This window comes from Prunus mume, linkage group LG6, assembly GCF_029339155.1.
Source record: "Prunus mume cultivar Tortuosa linkage group LG6, ASM2933915v1, whole genome shotgun sequence".
Taxonomy (NCBI): domain Eukaryota; kingdom Viridiplantae; phylum Streptophyta; class Magnoliopsida; order Rosales; family Rosaceae; genus Prunus; species Prunus mume.
The window spans coordinates 10184146-10204261 of record NC_142703.1 but is presented as its reverse complement, the minus strand read 5'-3'; the positions used below and the strand labels follow the sequence as shown (position 1 = coordinate 10204261).

The following is a 20116-nucleotide window of genomic DNA, read 5'->3' as shown; positions in this document are numbered from 1 at the left end:
ACAGTTTTAGATTTTCTTTTTCTTCTTCTTCTTCTTCTTCCTCCCTCTCATTTCGCAAGAAACAGGCCCCCCTTCAGTTTTCACCCGCCCGGATTTTGGGCCACCACATCCACGTCCGGCCACCAAATCCGGCGGGACCGGTACCAAAACGTCAAGCTCAACTTCCTCTACCAGCCCCACTCCATCTCAGCCACTGAAACCACCTTTTTCGCCGGAAAAATCGAGAAATCCGATCGGTTTTGACCCACTTTTCTCAACGCTCGTTCGGGTGATTCCGGGGATTTGGTATGTTTTCTCACCCTCTCAATGTGTTATAGCTGTTGGTTGTAATTTATACGAGAAATTTCTGCGTTTTGGGGCTTAAATAAGCGATAAGGGTTTGGCCGGTTTTCGGCCCCCGATTCCGGCCACTTCTGGTGACTTTCTGGGGTAGGTACAAGAACAGAAGTTGCTCCACCATAGGTGCTGATCATCCAGAAACTCTATATGAGCAAAACATTTGCGAACTATCTTATTGATTAGAGATTCCGGCAGGTTAGAGAACGGAGATAAAATTTATTCAAGTTTTGAATACTTGTGTGTACTAGATCTGAACCACTGTGATCTTGTTGATCTGCCAAATTCCTTAGGTGACTTGATATGTTTGAAGTATCTTGACTTGTCTTACATGCCTATCACTCAGTTACCTGTAAGCATACAGTATCTGTCTTTTTTGCAGACCTTAAACTTAATTTGTTGCCATAATCTTGAGACTTTGCCACGTTTGGAAAACTTCAGCCTAAGACATCTTAACTTAAGTGGATCTGTAAGTTTGACATTTATGCATTATGTTATTAAGCGCTTCCGTCAACTTCAGACTTTGCCACTTTTTGTCGCGTCGCGAAGGGTAGATCAACTACAGAACTACATCGCGAATCTCCATGAGCTGTTCAATTTAAAACTTTATGGGGAGTTGCGAAAGCGCTTAATACCATAATGCATAAATGTCAAACTTATAGATCCACTTAAGTTAAGATGTCTTAGGCTGAAGTTTTCCAAACGTGGCAAAGTCTCAGGATTATGACAACAAATTAGGTTTAAGGTATGCAAAAAAAACAGATCTGTATGCTTACAGGTAATCTGGGTGACAGGTGTGTAAGACAAGTCAAGATACCTCAAACATATCAAGTCACCAAAGGAATTCGGCAGATCAACAAGATCACAGTGGTTGAGATCTAGCACACGCAAGTATTCAAAACTTGAATAAATTTTATCTCTGTTCTCTAACCTGCCGGAATCTTCGATCAATAAGAGAGTTCGCAAATGTTTTGCTTCATACAGAGTTTCTGGAATTGTAATTCTTGCACGTGAATCTCCATGAGCTGTTCAATTTAAATCTTTACGGGGAGTTGAATATTTCTAGCTTGGAGAATATTGAAGATGCTATACCACGCATATTGGTCAAGAAGGAAAAGTCATTGGGATTATACAGGGGTTTTATTCCGGGATTTAAAGATTCATTCGCCAAACCACCTAATGCCCCAGCTGAAGTAGGTGTCTCAGGATCGCATATAGCGTTGCAAGCTGAAAAACTTATTGAATTCCTGCAACCACATAAAAATCTAGTTATAAATGGGTACCCAAGAACCAAATTTCCCAACTGGGCTCTCCCAAATCTTGTCTCCGCTGATTTCACCAACTGTAGAAGAAGTGAATATCTTCCAGCCCTTGGGAATCTTCCGCTACTTAAGACAATTTCTCTGCATGGAATGGATGGGGTTAAGAAAATTGGTAGAGAGTTCTATGGTGACGGTGCAAACATATGGTTTCCATCACTCGAATAACCATCAATAAGTGATTTTGCAAACTTGGAAGAGTGGTCAAGTGCAAATGATGGAAATGCATTCCGTAGATTGAAGAAATTAACTGTAAAGAGTTGCTCCAAGTTAGCACATATACCGTTACCTCAGTCCCTTCAACATTTGGAGCTGTGAGATTGTAATCCTATGATGGTGCCCATGGCAGATTCAAGTTTGCTATCTGTTCTTATTCTTGACAATATTCGAGACCTAGTGTCTCTCCCGGAAGGGCTCTTTGCATCAGCTAGTCTGTCTTCCTTGAAGATTTTGTCTTGCCCCAAGCTTCATTCAATGCCTTTGCATATGCAAAACTTGAGTTCTTTGAAATCATTGACCATTCGTTGGTGTGAAGAGCTATCCTCTCTGCGACAAAGTTTGCAGAACCTTAAAGCTCTGGAGTCACTGGAGATTAGTGACTGTCACAGTCTAACATATTGCAGGTTTGGTTTCGCTTCGAACTTTGTCCATTGAAAACTGCAGTGAACTAACTTCTCTGTCGTCGAAATTGGAACAGCTCACATTGCTTGAGCACTTGACCATCATGTACTGTCCAAAGCTTGGTTCCTTTCCAGGCCGGTGTGCAACACCTCTCCTCCCTTCGAAGTTTGATTGTTCTGGACTGTCCTTGTTTTGATTCTCTGCTGGAAGCATTAGAAAATGTAAAGACCCTGCACTGCTTGGAAATGAGTGGCTGCCCCAATCTAACAGCTTTGCCAGAATGGTTTGAGGATATTGATTCTCTTAGATCTGTGACCATACATGATTGTCCTAATTTAAAACTGTTGCCACCGGGCTTCAAGCCTCTCACTAAACTCCAGCACCTCTCTATTCAAGAATGTCCTGAGCTTGAGGAAAGATGTAGATGCGATAGTGGTGAGGATTGGTCGAAAATAGCCCATGTCCCGCATAAGTACATTGGATCGCCTCGGGTCAGGCAGTCTGGCGAAGCGAGCACATCGGGAAGCTCTTCTGTCCAAGCGTCTTCTCAGTAAGAAACTTCTATTTCATTGTCTTCAACAAGCTATTATCATTATGGTAAGTCATTCCTCTTGGTGTTGTGGTGTGCTTTTTTATTTTCTGTTTATAGGGGATTTATGTATTTCTATGTACAAGGCTGTTTTGAGAATCCTCTGATTTTGTATTGTATGGATATCATATTAATTAAATTCCTGTGTTTTCGTCTGAGAATAAAAAGCAACACTCCGTATAGATGTTGTTGATTGATACTTTTGTTTCGAAATGAGAACATTGTAGATATATGACTTTCAATATTAAAGAAGCATAAAAAAGCAACCTTGTATAATTAGTTCGAAAGTGTTACTTGTCTCTGTAAGTTGATGAAAGGAATTTTCTTTTGTGGTTTTGCTGCTGCAGGGCCGCAGGGGTTGGATGTTTAGGGGAGGGAGATAGTGGCCATACGGGAAGGTTTATTGATGATAGGCTTTTTGGGTTTTAATCGTTTTATACTTGCAACTGCCTCCCAATAAGTTGTTTCAATGCTTAATGGCAGAATGGGTTGGTGGAGCAACATTGGCAATGTGGTGGAAGATACTAGATGGTTGGTGGTCGACATGTACGTGACGGATGTTCTGTATCAACCTTGAAAGGGTAGCGGTGTGGCGCATGCTCTTACTCAATTTGGCTTGAAGAAGGCTCCAGTTTCGTTTGAATGGCACCTTGGCTGGACTCTCTTCTAGGGAAAGATAGGGATGCGCCGTAGGGTGTTTTTTTCTGTATTTTTTGTGGAGGTGTTGTGGTACTTTTTATTCTTGTCCAGATTTTCCTCCTTGTGGGGATTCTCTCCTTCCTCGCAATTCAAGTCGTTGTTTAGCTTCATATAAACCAAAATTCAATGTTTTTGACAATATGGAAACCGGCAAGACGTAGTCACAGTAGGATGATTAGGTTCAGAGGCCTACAACTTCTCTGCCCAGCATGAATTGTAAAAGAGAAAAGGAGTTCAAATCCAAATTTTTGCCCTTCCAATAATCTCCACTTCAGATGGTGGAAGTTCCCTCTGGACTTTCTCAATCGAGAGCTGCAGTGAGTTATCTGACTTCTTTGTCATTTGAGTGTGGCTTAATACAAGCCTTGGCACTGAACGTGAGAGTGGCCATGACCCCACTACAATTTGAAAGTAAGTAGGTGGTACACATGAATCAAGACCTTTTGAGTTAAAATCCTACATGCAATGATCCATTGAGCCTTATCCCATCAAACTTGTGGTGTGTTTTTCTTTCTTCATTTATAGGGAATTTATAAGTTTCAAATTTCTGAATTCAAGCTCTCAATGGTGAATTAAGAATGAGCTGTGGTGCTTACCAATGCGACTACTTAGGAGAGAGGGTAGCAGCATATAACTCAATGAGTATTCGATTTTGTACTCTCCTAAAATACCGATTTGTACCAAAAAAAAAAGTACAAAATTTGAAAATTTTCAGTTTTGGATTAGGCTTTTGAGTTCCTTGGGCCATAATGTAATCATCAAATACAACAGATTTTGGGTTCCCTTTTTTTACGAATGAATGAAAGAGGGACCCAATAGTTGAGAAAAGAAAAGTAAGGGACAAAAGAGTAGGAACTAAATGCTAGTGAGAAAGTGGGGAAGAGTCGGACAAATATTTTCAAAAAGATGGAGGTGCTTGGGTTTTTCCTAGTGACTGGTGAAGGTGCTTGGGCCAAATTCTAAAATTATGACCCCATATGAACCCCAATAAACCATTATGGCGCAAAAAAAAAAAAAAAAACACCATTCCTTTTGGGCTTAATAGAACATATTATATCATTTCTCTAACATTGAGGAATATAATTCACAATTCAAAGCTCTTATTTTACAAGCCCCAATTTAATTTAGAAATCCTAATTCGACAAGCCATAAATTCAATTTATTAGAACAACCCCAAATTCTACGAGAGAGATGCATCAAAGAAAAAAGAGAGATTCATGAAGAAGATGACTGAAAAAAAGAATGAGAGAAAAATAACGGGGAGAAAGAGAAAAAAGAGAAAATGTTCATTGTTTAAAGGAAAGTTTCAATCTACCCAAAAAACATGAAAGTAAGTGAAGCGTACTCTGTAGTATAATGAAGATAGAGATAAGAGTCTTTTTATTTATTTTGGCTGCAGAGATTGGATTTCAACATTTTTTTTTCGGGTAGGATAAACATATCTGGCACTTCCATGACACCTAAAAATATAGACCCAACACAATACACGTGTCTTCACAATCACAAAGTTCTTTTAAGTCTCAAAACAGGTGTCGAAGCAAACACTGTGTTGGACATCTCAACTCTACGTTCCAAAGATCAAGTTTCATCTCGAGCTTGCTCTGCCATTTGAACTATTCTATGTTGGAATCCATGGCCATGACAACAAGATCACAGAAAGGGTTGCTAAAGTTGACTCACACTCATGCATTCATTTATTTTAAAAAAAAAACACTAAGCCCAATCAATTGAAACTTGTCTTATTGTTCTTCTTGTCAATTGAACCACAAGGTCAAAGATAAGCACAAGAAGAAGCTGGGTCACAACAACAGCAGCATAACACATTTCTCAGTTCAGCTGCCTAGAATGAGCTTGTTCATAGCATCCTTCGTCACCTTGGTTGGCAGCTGAAACCTGCACATCGGGCAGAAGTGCTTCCCATTCAGCCACTTCAAAATGCAGTCTTCATGGAACTTGTGCTTGCAAGGCGTTTGGGTGACTTGTTCTCCCTCTGAAAATTCATCCAAACAGATAGAACACTCTCCATTGTTCTGGCTCTCTTTCGATTCCAAGCTCGCAATGGAAAACCGGGTTGTGGGGATGATGTGATTGTTACAACCCCAAATCGTTCTTCTTCTTTTTTTCTGCTCCCGCTCTTCTTCTTCCTGCCGCTCATGTATTCGAATGAGCCTGCTAATAGCCTCCATGAACTCTTCTTAGCTAGGCTGCAAAGCAAAAGCAGAGACAAAATATTTTTTTAAATAAATAAATTAATTACTTGGGAATTATAATAATTATTTGGAAATGATGAGAGGAACAAAAATGATTTGGGAAGCTGAAACCTTGGGGAGCAGCAAGAACTGCGCAGCTTTGTGTCGTGACAAAATTTGAGAGCTATGTTGCTGTGTGGCAGATTCTTCGTCTTAATATCGGACCAGTTAAATATTTAAATAACCCTAGGCCTAGTGGGTGTAATAGAAATCCAAGGGTTCAGATTTGATCTCAGGCAGAGTGTCAAGAACCTACCCACTAATGAAATTATTACCCTTGTTATTTTACCTACCTGGGAACAACCATATTTTACCTGGATAAAGGAACAATAATTGTACTGTACATCGTTTTGAGAAAAAAATAATAATAAAAGAAAAAAAAGAATATTAGTTGTATTTGGACTTGGAATATGCCTATATTACCTTTTTATCTTATCTTTGTGAAAAAGACCCCCAACATGTGAAAAATGTTTCCCTTTTTACTTTTTTTCGTTGGCTGTACCCTCCATTTTTATTTATTTATAAATACTCAAAAATGTAAAAGTTGGTTAATTTTAAAAATCTTGAGGATACAATTTACAAAAGCCCACTCGTTGTAAGTGTTAGGACATAATTCTCATGCATGTTTACGTGCATTGTGAGTTGATATGTATACGTGATGATTGATAGGCAATTATATATGTGTTGATCCACGTATGTAATGATTAATAGCCAACTACGCCCGAGTGGCATACAAGAATGTTACAAAGTTGGTGTCATGTTCACAATTTCTTGTTTAGTTTAGTTAAGAGTTGGTTAAATCATGTTACCATTTTATGAAGAAGAAAAGGACTTTATTAGAGTTAATTACGTTAAATTGATGTTATTGGATGTACAAATGTCAATATTTTAGGTAGGGACAAGAAAGGTATATAGAAAATAGAGACAGCAGATTTGAAGTCCCACTTGAGACTATAAATAAAATCTTTGAAAGCAAGTGCTAACTCGAAATCGAATCCAAACTTCTTTTTTTCTTTTGGTCGAATGGAATCCAAACTTATTCTTGCTTTTAGCACCCAAAACACATTGGTTGGGTTTCCAAAAAGTAGTTGTGCCATTGCAGGATGGATATGGATTCATAGACTTGCCACACTCACCTTTTTGGATGATCCGAGAGTGTTCCATTGCGATGAGTGAAACTTACATTTGGAAATCTATGTAGATATGATTGAGCAATTTGATCGTGGTTGTTTTGGATGTTGGATTTGATTGTGCGTGCTGCATGGTTGATCAGACGGACGCATTTGAAACTAAAACTATTGATTATATAACTCCATGACTTGCGTACAACGATCGATGCATCTCCCCATAGATTTGACGGGCAACTTCAACAAGATTTCAGGTATGATGTTTTCATGAAAGTTCTCGAACAACATGACCTCCATCGATCTAGCCACTTAAGAACTTGGAAAACATCAAGAAATAAGCTTATGCGCAGCCTTGTGATGAGAGAGAGAGAGAGAGAGAGAGAGAGAGAGATTATCTCCAACCGATGTGTCAAAAGTGTCACATAGATATCTAACTGTTAAAAATAACATCTCACATCACTCTAACCGATGTGTCAAAGCTGATGTGGAATGAAGGCTGAAGGTTGAGATGCTATTTTTGACATCCCAAAAGCAAGATGTCAAATGAATATTTTATTATTTTTTCTTTTCCTTTCTTTTGAATTAAAAATAAATCAACACTAAAATGTAATAAATTAATAATTTAATTTGACATATTGGATGAAGTGTAAAGCTGTGTAAGATGTCAAATTGCCACATCAGCCATCAAATTTAAATTTGATGTTTAATATTTAACATCTCCCTTGGAGATGCTCTAAGACCTTGGAAAACAGAAATTGGTTTATGCGCAATCTTGTGTGACAACCTTTGAGCTATGCTGCTATGGCAGACATTTTAGATTCTTCGTTTTAATATGGGACCAATTAAATATGTAAATAACCCTAGTGGTGTATTACATATCCAAAGGTTCAGAATTGATTACAAATAACCCTACTAGTTATAGTTACGTAAAAATCAAGTGATTAAATCAAGTCCCTTGTTATTTTATCTAATATGGATAACCATATTCACCCGGTTAAATAAAGGAATAATGATTTGGAGTTTAAATTCTCAAAAGTGTAAAGTTGGTTAATTTTTTAAAAAAATCTTGAGGATACAAAAGCTTACACGTTGTAAGTGTAAGGATATAATTGTCATTCACATTTACGTGCACAAGATTGTGAATTGATTCACGTACGTAATGATTGATAAACAATTACGTAAGAATGATATAAGAGAGTGTTGCAGAGTCGATGTAGTGTTCACAACTTCTTGTTTGGGTTGGTTAAGAGTTTGTTAAATCATGTTACCATTTTATGAAGAAAGAAAGAAGGCTTTATTAGTCAGTAAGTTTTGAATCAAGTTGGAGAATTTGGAACTAAATAGACATAATACCTTTCTTAGCTTTGGAGGCAATTAGGAGAAGGGATAACACATGCCAACAAGGCCCAATGTTCGATTGACCCATCATCAATTTCAGTTTCCAGTGTTTGGGCCAACCCAAGCCCTGCAGAGGCCCAATTATTTGCCCTTGAGTAATCTAGCGTATCTCAGACCCAATATACATATATAAATTAAGTAAATTTAGGTTTTAGCCAAAAAAAAAATTTCACTTTTGGAAAAAGCCAAAGCTTTTTCAAAAAAGACAGAAAAACCTCTCAACTTTCAAATCAAAGACATGCAAATGTAAATGATTTCTTAGGAAATCCAAAAAGTAAATAAGGGCAATTTTGTCCATTTTGGCTTCTTTTACAAATTTTCTCTCTCCTTTGTGTTTTTTATTATTATTATTATTATTATTATTATGAGTTGGACAGAAAAAATAAATTAATCATAGAATTTTAGAAAAAATTAATGGTTGGAATAGAATTAGATATTAAAAATAGGCCATCTCATTCTCAGCCGTCAGATTTCATTACAATTTTTTTATCGCCATGCAAAGTTTTTGACCCTTGCGTCCTGATCGGAGTTGAAAGATTTTTTTTGGGTGCGACAAACGACGTTGCAAATTACGGGTTACTGGAGGACCCCACATGACAGCGACGGTGCAAACACCGTAACAGTATTATGGGGACCGTGTAACACGCACGCGCCTGAAAGTTGCGGAGACCAAACATTCTCAAAAACAGAAAAGAATAAATATAAATAAAACAAAAATTTTGGGAGAAAACGAAAAGACAAAAAATAATACTAAAGTAAAAACAACCTCGGACTTCGAGATTGTTTGTTTCGGGCACTCTACTTCAATTTGGTTTAAAATATTAAAAAAATGTTGGATTCTCTGTGGATTCTAGCACGCCCTCCTGTCCTGTCGCCTCAGCCAGCAGCTCTGAGAGTCACTTTGGAAACGAGGGAAAAATTGAGTTGAAAATTTGATTTTTTTTTTTTTCTTCTTTTATTTGGAAATTAAAATTTATTTAGTCTTCACTTTGTTGTTAGTGTCATGATTTTCACTTTCATAATTGTGACTCAAAATCTTACAATCATCTGGGCAGCCAGCCATCAACCCACATTCATTTCTTCTTCTTCTTCTTCTTCTTCACTCCCATCTCAGAAATGGTAGCTGTTAATTAGGTCTAAACCCCCCTACCCTTTTCTTTCTTGTATACTTTGTTTCTCCCTTCAGAGTTCACATGGTTACAAATGGATTTTGCTTTTGCAGGCCAAGAAACCTGTGAAAACCACAATACACATGTAATCTCTCTCTCTCTCTCTCTCTGTGTACTATATTGTTACCAGCACTCAGATCTTCTGTGTTTGTTTTACATACATACAGATTGGGAGATGTTGTCATGGCAAGCAAGTACAAATTCAATTGATGTATGATTTGGCATGTGTCAAAACAGATTTTTTTTTAAATGAAAACGAGTTTAGCCGCACGGCTATACTATTTCTTTGAAAAATTCAAGAAGAATCTAGTATAGCCGGGCGGCTATACTATTTAAGAGCGACGTCAACCAAGTACAGCCGCTCCGCTATGCGATTTATAGCCGCCCGGCTATACTATATTTAAAGACAATTAGGGAAAACTGATTATAGCCGTGCGGCTATACCATTTTAAAAAAAAATATTTATCCAATAGTATGTGAGAATTATGTGTTTAATACATTAATTTTACGTGTTTTATTGAAATTTTTGTAAAAAAATATAGGTGTATTAAACATGAGAAACATATACGTACGTGTATAATACATTATTAAACTTGAAGGTGCTAGAATCTTTATACAGGTAATAACTCCGGAAAAGTAAAAAAATGAGGGGACAGTAGATACCCGATTAATTGCCTAATAGTAATGGATAAGGATCTTGGGCTATAGAGAAATTTAATTAGGACACCCAAACGATTACACAAAAGATTTCGTAAATGGAAATAAATTATTTTGTGGACCTTTTTCTATAAATTTTTTTATATTAAAATATAATTACTAATTAAAGTGATTCAAAAAGGCTAAGATGTTACTTAATTACATATATTAAATTAAAGAAGTAGGCCAAAAAATAAAAGTAAAGAAACTAATTATATGTTTTTTTTATTTTTATTTTAAATACATAGCCGCGCGGCGATATTATTTATACATTAAAAAAAGACTCACCCATCACATAGGTGCCACGTGTCAAACAGATTTTATAAAAATGGAAAACGAGTAAAGCCGTACGGCTATACACTTTCTTTAAAAATCCAAATAGAATATAGTATAGCATTCCTTACGCGCCACGTATGAAACAAGGACAGCCGTCCGGCTATACTGTTTTCGTTTTAAAAATTTAAAAAGAAGTATAGCCGCCCGGTAATACTATTTTTAAAGACAATTAGAAAAACTGAGTATAGCCGTGCGGCTACACCATTTTTATAAAAACATATATTATTTTTATTCAATAGTATGTGAGAATTATATGTATAATACATGAATTTTGTGTGTCTTATTGAATTTTTTTTTTTTTGCAAAAAATAGGTGTATTAAACATGAGAAATACGTGCGTATGTGTATAATACATTATTAAACGTGAATGTGCTAAAATCTTTATACGAGTAATAAATCTGAAAAAGTAAAAAATGAAAAGGGGACAATAGATACTTAAGTAATGACCTAATAGTAATAGATAGGACTTTTGGGATATAAAGAAATTTAATTAGAACACCCAAACGATTACACAAAAGACTTAGTAAATTGAAATAAATTATTTTCAATGGAATTTTTTTATAGTAGACAAACAATATCATGGGAGCGGATAACTTAACCTAGTATCTCGAATACAATACATGGATGAATATCCTTAATCATTTGAGTTACAAGCCTTTTACTCAACTGAATGAATTTTAACTTAACAATACTTTAGTAGAGACGTGAACTCATATAGTTCGCACCAACTACACATCCGTATTGTAGAAAAATCAGTAAATTATATATTGTTAAACACTCGTACATTTGTTATTTGTTGACACACAAGTTTGTAGTACTAATTAAGCAATCTGTTGAAAGTTAAAGAGAGAAAAACAATGCTAACTGCTATTTAATGGGGCCAACAACTAGTATTTAATTCATTAGCAGAACAAAACAGCTATTTAATTATTGTTCTGGAGCACAGTAATCAGAAGAACCATACATTTGTGTTGTGGTTGTGGGTTGCGGATACAAACATTCTGCCCCGACCTGAGCAACACAAGGCCGTTGACCACCTCTATTAATTTCAAGGTTATAGAAATGGTAATATAGTTTTACATGGTAGGTTAACGTTAAGAATGTTGTGGGCCCCACGTGTTCTCCTTTGGCCATTGGTCCGTTTCCAAAACGCTCCACCAAAAAGAAGGTGGGAATTTGACTGTTTTTTGCTTTTACCAACTCAGTTCATATCTTGCTCCTTTGTACACTGAAGTAGTCTGCATCAATCTCTCTCTCTCTCAGTGGAATAACTCTGCTGCACGCTCGTCTGATTCCTACAGTGATTTTGAGCTTTTTCTTGAGCCTCCCCCATTTGTCCCATTATTCCATCTCTCTCTCTCTCTGAATCTCCATTGTCCCTGTTACCATCTCCTTCCTTTTTGGCTCTTCATTGTCCTTTTGTCTCTCGCTCTCTCGGGTTGTCTTCAAATTTCTTAACCTGTTTCCTTATTCTTCAACAGAGAAGCAGAGCCATGACTATGAGTACCAACAACAACGGCAACCACAGCAAAGAAAAGCTTGTGGTTGAGGTGGTTGCAGCGCACAATCTCATGCCCAAAAACGGTGAAGGTTCCTCTTCACCATTTGTAGAAGTAGAGTTTGAGAACCAAAGGCTCAGAACCCAAGTAAAATACAAAGACCTCAACCCCATTTGGAACGAAAAGCTTGTGTTCCATATCAAAGACGTGGCTGATCTTCCTTACAGAACCATAGAAGCCAATGTCTTCAACGAGAGGAGGTCCAGCAATAGTAGAAATTTCCTGGGAAAAGTTCGAGTTTCGGGCTCTAACATTGCAAAAGAAGGTGAAGAGGTTCCTCAGCTTTATTCCCTTGACAAAAGGAGCCTTTTTTCTCACATCAGAGGGGAAATAAGCTTCAAGCTTTACCTTTCAACAAGGGAAAAGGTCAAGGAAGTTGGGGCTAATGGAACAGTCTCCTCCTCTATTTCTGCTCCTTCTGCTTCGGCTTCTGGGTTTTCGAAGAAAAGCAAGAAACTTCAGGGACCAAACTCAGCCATGGCGGCAAATCAGCAGCTGGTGCAAGAAACAAAGCAAACCCAACAGAACCAGAACAACAACCACCACTCAAAGAATGTGGATCAGCCAAGTCCAGGTGAGGTGATACTGATGAACAAGCCTGTTTTGATTAATACAGGGCCTGGTTCTGTTATGTCCGGCTCCGGAGGCGGTGGGGTGGGTGGGTACTCAAATGGGTTGACCGAGTTTTCACTCAAAGAGACTCGGCCTCAACTCGGAGGTGAGTCTTTGAAAAAGGACAAAACTAGCTCTACTTATGACCTTGTTGAGCAAATGCAGTACCTTTATGTGAGAGTTTTGAAAGCCAAAGAAATCTCTTTGTTTGGTGGTGGGGATTTGGTGGCTGAAGTAAAGTTAGGGAACTACAGAGGAATTACAAAGAGGGTTGGTTTGAACAATGTTGAGTGGGGTCAAGTTTTTGCTTTTTCAAAAGATTGCATACAGTCATCAATGGTGGAGATTTTTGTGAAAGAGGGCAGCAAAGATGACTTCTTAGGCCGCGTTTGGTTTGATTTGAATGAGGTTCCCAGGAGGGCCCCGCCGGATAGTCAGTTGGCTCCACAATGGTATAGAATGGAGGATAAGAAGGGTGATAAGTCGAAAACAGGGGAGGTGATGCTTTCAATTTGGTTTGGAACTCAGGCTGATGAGGCATTTGCTGAAGCTTGGCATTCGAAGTCTGCCAATGTGAATTTTGATGGGCATTGTTCGATTAAGTCGAAGGTTTATTTGTCCCCGAGGCTGTGGTATTTGAGAGTTTCCATCATTGAAGCTCAAGACATTGTTCCTGGTGGGAAAGGGCCTGCAATGATGTGGTTTCCTGAGCTTTCCGTGAAAGTTCAGGTGGGAAACCAGGTTTTGAGGACTAGAATTGCACAGCCAAGCAGCTTGAGGAGCCTCTCCAACCCTTATTGGAATGATGAGATGATGTTTGTGGTGGCTGAGCCAATAGACGACTTCTTGTTGGTTTCTGTTGAAGACAAGGTCGGGCCAGGGCGTGATGAGGTGGTGGGGAGAGTGCTTCTTCCGATGACAGCAATCGAAAAGCGCACAGATGAAAAGCCAGTGGCTTCAAGATGGTTTAATCTTGACAACAACCATTTCAACAATGCAGCAGAAGAGTCCAAAATGATGACAAGGTTTGGGTCTAGAATTCATCTTCGGGTTTCACTTGATGGTGGTTATCATGTGCTAGATGAGGCCACAATGTATAGCAGTGATCTTAAGCCAACTGACAAGCGGCTTTGGAAGCCTCACATTGGTGTGCTTGAAATGGGGATTTTGGGTGCAACAGGGCTTATGCCAATGAAAATCAAAGAAGGGAAAAAAGGGTCTAGTGATGCCTATTGTGTTGCAAAGTATGGTCACAAATGGATTCGAACTCGAACTGTTGTCGATAGCTTGGCCCCAAAATGGAACGAGCAGTACACTTGGGAGGTGTATGATCCCTGCACAGTTGTCACAATTGGAGTGTTTGATAATTCCTGCATAAACAAGAACTTGGCAAACAATCCAGGAGCTCGCGATTCACAAATTGGGAAAGTTAGGATTCGATTGTCCACACTTGAATCTGATCGGGTTTATACTCACTCGTATCCCCTCCTCATACTGCACACTTCAGGGGTAAAGAAAATGGGTGAGCTTCATTTAGCTGTTCGGTTTACATGTGCAAATATGGCTAACATGATGCATATGTACACAATGCCACTGTTACCAAAGATGCATTTTGTGAACCCTTTGAGTGTGAATCAATTGGAGACCCTGAGGTACCAAGCAATGAATGTGGTGGCCTCTAGGCTTAGCCGGGCAGAGCCGCAATTGGGCAGAGAGGTCGTGGAGTATATGCTTGATCATGACTCCCATATGTGGAGCATGAGAAGGAGCAAAGCCAACTTCTTTCGACTAATGAATGTTCTCTCAGGACTTGTTGCTATGGGAAGATTTGTGGAATTGATGCGCAGTTGGAACAAGCCAGTCTACTCAGCTCTATTTGTTGCATTTTTCCTCTTTCTCGTTGCATTTCCAGAGCTCATAATCCCAATGATTTTGCTTTACACTGCCTTCTTGGGACTTTGGCGATATAAGTCTAGACCACGCCAACCTCCCCACATGGACACCCAGCTTTCCCATGCTGAGAGCGTCTATGCCGACGAATTGGATGAGGAATTCGATTCGTTCCCAACAAGTCGGAGTGCTGAGGTTGTTCGAATGAGGTATGACCGGCTTAGGAGCTTGGGGGGAAGGATTCAAACTGTTGTTCGTGACATGGCTACACAAGGTGAACGCTTCCAAGCATTGCTGAGCTGGAGAGACCCGAGGGCCACATTCTTGTTCTCCATCTTTTGCTTGATTGCTGCTGTTGTGTTCTATGCAGTGCCAATCAGAATTGTGGTGGTTTTGTTGGGCTTGTATGTTCTGAGGCCGCCGAGGTTCAGAAGCAAGTTGCCTTGCCAACCTTTGAGTTTCTTTAGGAGGTTGCCCACCAGGGCTGATAGCTTGTTGTAGAGGGTTGAATTCATTGCATCATTATCATCATTTTGAGGACTTTTGGATATGTGTTTGATAAGTAGGATGGATGTTATTTTTTCCTTTTTGGTCCTATGCGTAAGGAGGCGTTAGCTAACTGTTCTGTTGAAGATGCAATTCGTGTATTATGGAAGTTCAATCTGACTTGTAGTTATTATCCTTGCTTATATTTATGTGTCCAGGTAGAATTACACTAATCCAATGATTTGTTTGGTGCTACATTTGATTGTGAATTGTATCTCGTCGTATAATTCGAACCACCAAAAATGCCAAATGTGTGCCTGCTCAACAAAATGTTTGAATTGAAAGAATAAGAAGACACATAAATGAAAGCAAATGATAAACCAATTCAGTTCCAATACAACAACACAATGTCGTTGCTTCGGTTCTTTCTAGTATGAAATAGCATTGGGTTGGCAATACAAGACAAAGCTCCCCACAAAAGAATCCACAAAGTTCAAGCAACAGCAGCTCCCATCTATTAGAAAATCACTAACTTGTTCAGACTCAGGGTCCAGCAATCGAACACCATCACCAACATCACGAAGCACCACTTCACCATTCTTTCTGAAACCAAGCACGCCGCTATTTTTAAGACTAAGTGGCGCCAACACAAAAACATTTTGCAGCTGCACAGTAAATAACTTAGCCCAAGACGCCGCCACACCATACTCTTTCAACACCCAAATCTGAACACAATCACCCCTGGAAATCTGTAGTTACGAATCTTGACAAGGGCAATGGTCTCTCTGCATCGTGAAATAAACCACTCTCGTCCCGATTGAAAGTGTAATTTTTTCCCCAAAGCTTCTGGCACCATTGTCTCACCAAATATCTCCTTTGCCATATCAAACCACGCAACCAAATACTCTGAGAGCTCCGAGACGCCGTTCAGGTGGCGATGAGTTTGGAGCCAATGCAGAGCTCCATTGACACACACAACACGTGATCTAGTGAAGAGCTCGGGATAAAAGTTGGCAGGGATAATATCATCATCTTCAGCAGCAATAAGACTTCCAGGAGCCTGTGGCTAACGACCAAATCTCAACGTGAAAAGTAGGTGGTTTGCGGAAGGACACATAGTTCCCAAATTTCAAAGTCTTATCGTCGTTGTGTAAGTACTTATAGTTCACACATCTCAAAACCTTATAGTCGTTGGTGCAAGAATCATAACCAAAGGCATATCTTATTCCTCGAATATTTTTGGCCACGGCAAGGCCCGGCTTAGGTAAAACCACCAACTTTCTAATATAGGGGTTCCAAATGATTGCAGCAAAGTCAATGCCACCATCATCATCATCATGACGAACCATGCATACGAGCCCGTTACAAGTTCCAACCACATCCACATCCCCATCTAAAACTTTTTTTTCCTCTGGGCAAGTGCGGGTGTTGTTGTAAGCTACGAACGGGCTCATAAGCTTGGTATGCTCATCACATGCAGAGTCATCTCGATGCAACACGTAATGCACTCTTCTTTTGACGTGGATCTTGTAGGGTTCGTAAACCTGCAGGAAAAGGAGCTGAACGTCGTTGTCGTCGTCGTGGTGATTGGATGGGAAGCGTGTGGGGGTGGCGAATGAAGGAGTTGACGAGAGAGTTCCATGATTTGCACACTGCGCTGCATCTCGCTACGGATTTGCTGGTCGATCTCAGCAGGATTTCATGTAAGATTTCGTCGGGAAAGAGGAGGATGTTGCTAGCCAAGTAGACATCTGACATTTTTGTGATAATATTTGCTCGCTGGTGTTTTTGGGAGAAGCAGATCTTTCGACCCCTTTAAAATCCCAGTCTCCTGTTTTAGTCCTAATTAATCAAACTAGATCACCAAAAGACTAGGGAAAATAGTGGAGAGAGATAGAGAAAAGAACGATCTCTAGGGGTTAAATTGCCTTTAATTACTAATTAGTTCCAGCCTGTGGATAAGGTTCACATCCATTTTAATTCATTTACTTACCATATAAAAAATAAAAATATTATTATTATTATTTTAACATTCATTATATTAGTTCTTTGTTTTTTGGTCTAAAACTTTCATTATATTAGTTCGTACGTGCAATTTGGGTGAAAAAAGATAAGTACAAAATTGTAACAGAAAATTCAACCATCTTCATCACCATCCATACAAATAATAAAAATTGCATATAAAACAAGGGGTTTAATTATTTTGTATTCACTTATTGGGTTAATATTTAGGAATCCATACAAAATAAGGAGGAATGTCTTATTCAGCCTCTAACTAATTAGTATCGTACAGGGATTCAATCATATCTGAATGAGGGGAAAAAAATCAGTTGAATGGATTAAGGGCTCGTTTGGGGAGTGATTTTGAAGAGGCCAATACTCACTTTTATTTGGAGAAGCACGTTAGAGATGCTTCTTCCTAGGAGTGATTCTAGATCACTCCCAAATGAGCCCGAAATCATGGTGGAGACTTGTATGAGTTTTGATCAAGGAAAATTGCATGAGTTTGGTGCTGAGGAAAGAAATACAAATACAAATACAAAAGTAATCAAATGAATCAAAACCAGCAAAATAAGGATGAGAAATCAAAGAAAACCTCACAAAGCTAAACAAAGACGAATAGGAAAGGCAATCCAGTGAGCTAGGAAGTTCCCATTTAGGCATTAGCCAATTATCATCTATTCTTTTTGTTTTTTTTATTTTATAAAAAAAAAGATGATAATTCACATTTATTTAATGACTAATGCCTACATAGATAGAAGCATGAGAAGGAGCAATGCCAACCTGTTTCGGCTAATGACTTGTTGCTATTTGTGTTTGGCATACAAGGTGGATGTTGTCTTGATTCGGTTTCTGTCTTTCCTTCTAGTATGAAATAGCATTGGGTTGGTCAAATAAGACAAGGCTCTCCACAAAATAATCCATGAACTTCAAGTGATTGTTGCTCTCATCAATTTCAAATTCACTAACTTGTTCGGACTCAGGGTCTAGCAACATAGATCGACCATTACCTCCCACAAGCACCACTTCACCACTCGTTCTAAAACCAATCGGACCGCAGTCTTTATATATGAGCGGCATCAACCAAACATCTTGCAGCTGCACAGTACATAGGTTAACCCAAGATGCCGCCACACCATACTCCGCCATCACCCAGATCTCAACACGACAACCAATCCAACGATCTCTGCCTTTACAAATCATAACAAGGGCAATGGACTCTCTGTATCTTGAAATAAACCACTCTCGTCGTCCCGGTTTTGAGTATAATTTTTTCTGTAAAGCTTCTGGCACCGTTGTCTCACCAAATAACTCACTCGCCATATCAAACGATGCAACCAAATAATCCATCTTATTCACCTTCCAGTTTCTGGCAAGTTGGAGCCAATGCAGAGCGCCATTGACAAATACAACACCCGATCTATTGAAGAGCTGGCCAGGATGAAAGTTGGCAGGGAGGATAACATGATCAGCAGCAGAACTAAGACTCTTCCAGGAGCCTCTGGCTAACGACCAAATCTCAACTTGACAAGTGCTGTGGCGGATATATTTATGGTTCACACATCTCAAAACCTTATAGTCGTCGGTGCAAGAATCATAACCAAAGCCATATCTTACTTGATCAATAGCTTTGTACACGGCAAGGCCAGGCTTGGGTAAAGCCACCAACTTTCTAATACAAGGGTTCCAAAGTGATGCAGCAAAGTGAATCTCATCATCACCAGCAACCAGGCATACTAGCCCGTTACAAGTTCCAACCACAGTCACATCTTCAACTTGTTTTGCTCCTCGAAGGCAAGTAGGTAACTTGTTGCAAGCTACGAACGGGTTAGGAAGCTTGGTATACAAGTTACATGCAGAGTTATCTCGATGCAACGCGTAAGGCCCTCTGTTGATGATTCTCAAGGAATTGTGAAACTGAAGGAAGAGGAGTTGAGCTTCGTCGTGGTGGTTATTGGATTGGTAGCGAGTGTGGTCGCGAGTGTGGTAGCGAAAGAAGGTGTTGACGAGAGAGTTCCATGATTTGCACACTGCGCTGCATCTTCCTACGCTTTTGCTGGGCAGCCTCAGGAGGATTTCATCAAAGATCTCTTCGGGAAGGCGGAGGGGGTTTGACAATGTTCTTTTCTTGCTACTCGAGTAGACATCTGACATTGCTCCGATAGATTTTGTGATAATATTTAAGGATTCCTGATGATTTCGGGAGAACCAGAACCCCTATTCCTGTAGAAAGATAGAGGAGAGAATTGGAGAAGATGAGGAATAATTTGGAGAATAACAACCCTATAGGTTGCTTCTGCACTGCACTGATGGTTTATAATTACGCAAGTTTACTTTGTACAAGTCTAATTACGGTAAACACTTACCTTGATCAGACATGACGTGCACAGGTTGTCTTCTCTGCTATCCGGCTCTTTATCTCTCTAGATGGTGTGAGAATAATATTGAGTGTGTAATAATCAATAGCACAGGACATCCTTTTATAGGCTTCACTTAAGAGTCCTCCTCATCAAAGATATCTTAAGCTTTCCTTAAGCCAGTAGAATTAGGTGTTTCAATCCGCATAGAAATAGGAAACCTGAAGCACTCTGTATTTAAGCTTTCCTTAACGATTCCTGACAATTTCTCCAGAAACCCTATTTTTGTAGAAAGATAGAGGAGAGAATAGGAGAGATGAGGAATTTGGAGAATAACAACCCTATAGGTTGCTTCTGAACTGCACTAATGGTTTATAATTACGCAATTTTACTTTGTATAAGTAGTAAGTAAATATTCCTTTTCCTATACTATCAAGGATTAAATATTCCTTTTCCTATACTATCAAGGATTAAATAGAGGAATAAAAGCGTAGAGGGCCGCAAAAGCTATAAGCCCAAAAAACTCACGGCAGCATAAGAATAAGAAAGATACACCCTTTCATATATTTGGGTGAAAAAAGATGAGTAGAAAATTTAACTGAGAATTGCTTGTTGAGACATTAATTTACCGCATATCTACTGCTATCAACATTCTTTTGCATATAAGAGTTG

General features: G+C 39.0%; 3 protein-coding genes and 1 pseudogene across 4 annotated transcripts; 2 read left to right on the top strand and 2 right to left on the bottom strand.

The window, feature by feature from the left end:
* The first annotated feature begins 1337 nt into the window (after positions 1 to 1337).
* LOC107881318 (uncharacterized) lies at positions 1338 to 3686 on the top strand (annotated as a pseudogene). Its single transcript, XR_016128120.1, has 2 exons — positions 1338 to 2873; positions 3213 to 3686. The product of XR_016128120.1 is annotated as an uncharacterized LOC107881318 (transcript).
* Positions 3687 to 12015: 8329 nt separating this feature from the next.
* On the top strand, positions 12016 to 15341 carry LOC103334378 (C2 calcium/lipid-binding plant phosphoribosyltransferase family protein). Its single transcript, XM_008237336.3, has one exon. The coding sequence runs from the start codon at positions 12033 to 12035 to the stop codon at positions 15099 to 15101; it is 3069 nt and encodes a 1022-aa protein (XP_008235558.2). The 5' UTR covers positions 12016 to 12032; the 3' UTR covers positions 15102 to 15341.
* Positions 15342 to 15514: 173 nt separating this feature from the next.
* Positions 15515 to 16435, bottom strand: LOC103334554 (uncharacterized). Its single transcript, XM_008237532.2, has 3 exons — positions 16268 to 16435; positions 15940 to 16152; positions 15515 to 15811 (listed from the first exon to the last, which is right to left on the bottom strand). Exons 1-3 carry the CDS (start codon positions 16433 to 16435, stop codon positions 15515 to 15517), a joined length of 678 nt encoding a protein of 225 aa, XP_008235754.2.
* LOC103334555 (F-box/kelch-repeat protein At3g23880-like) lies at positions 16004 to 20012 on the bottom strand. The gene is made up of 2 exons (XM_089055223.1): positions 19454 to 20012; positions 16004 to 19310 (listed from the first exon to the last, which is right to left on the bottom strand). Exon 2 carries the CDS (start codon positions 19239 to 19241, stop codon positions 17952 to 17954), a length of 1290 nt encoding a protein of 429 aa, XP_088911349.1. The 5' UTR covers positions 19242 to 19310; positions 19454 to 20012; the 3' UTR covers positions 16004 to 17951.
* Positions 20013 to 20116: the final 104 nt, after the last annotated feature.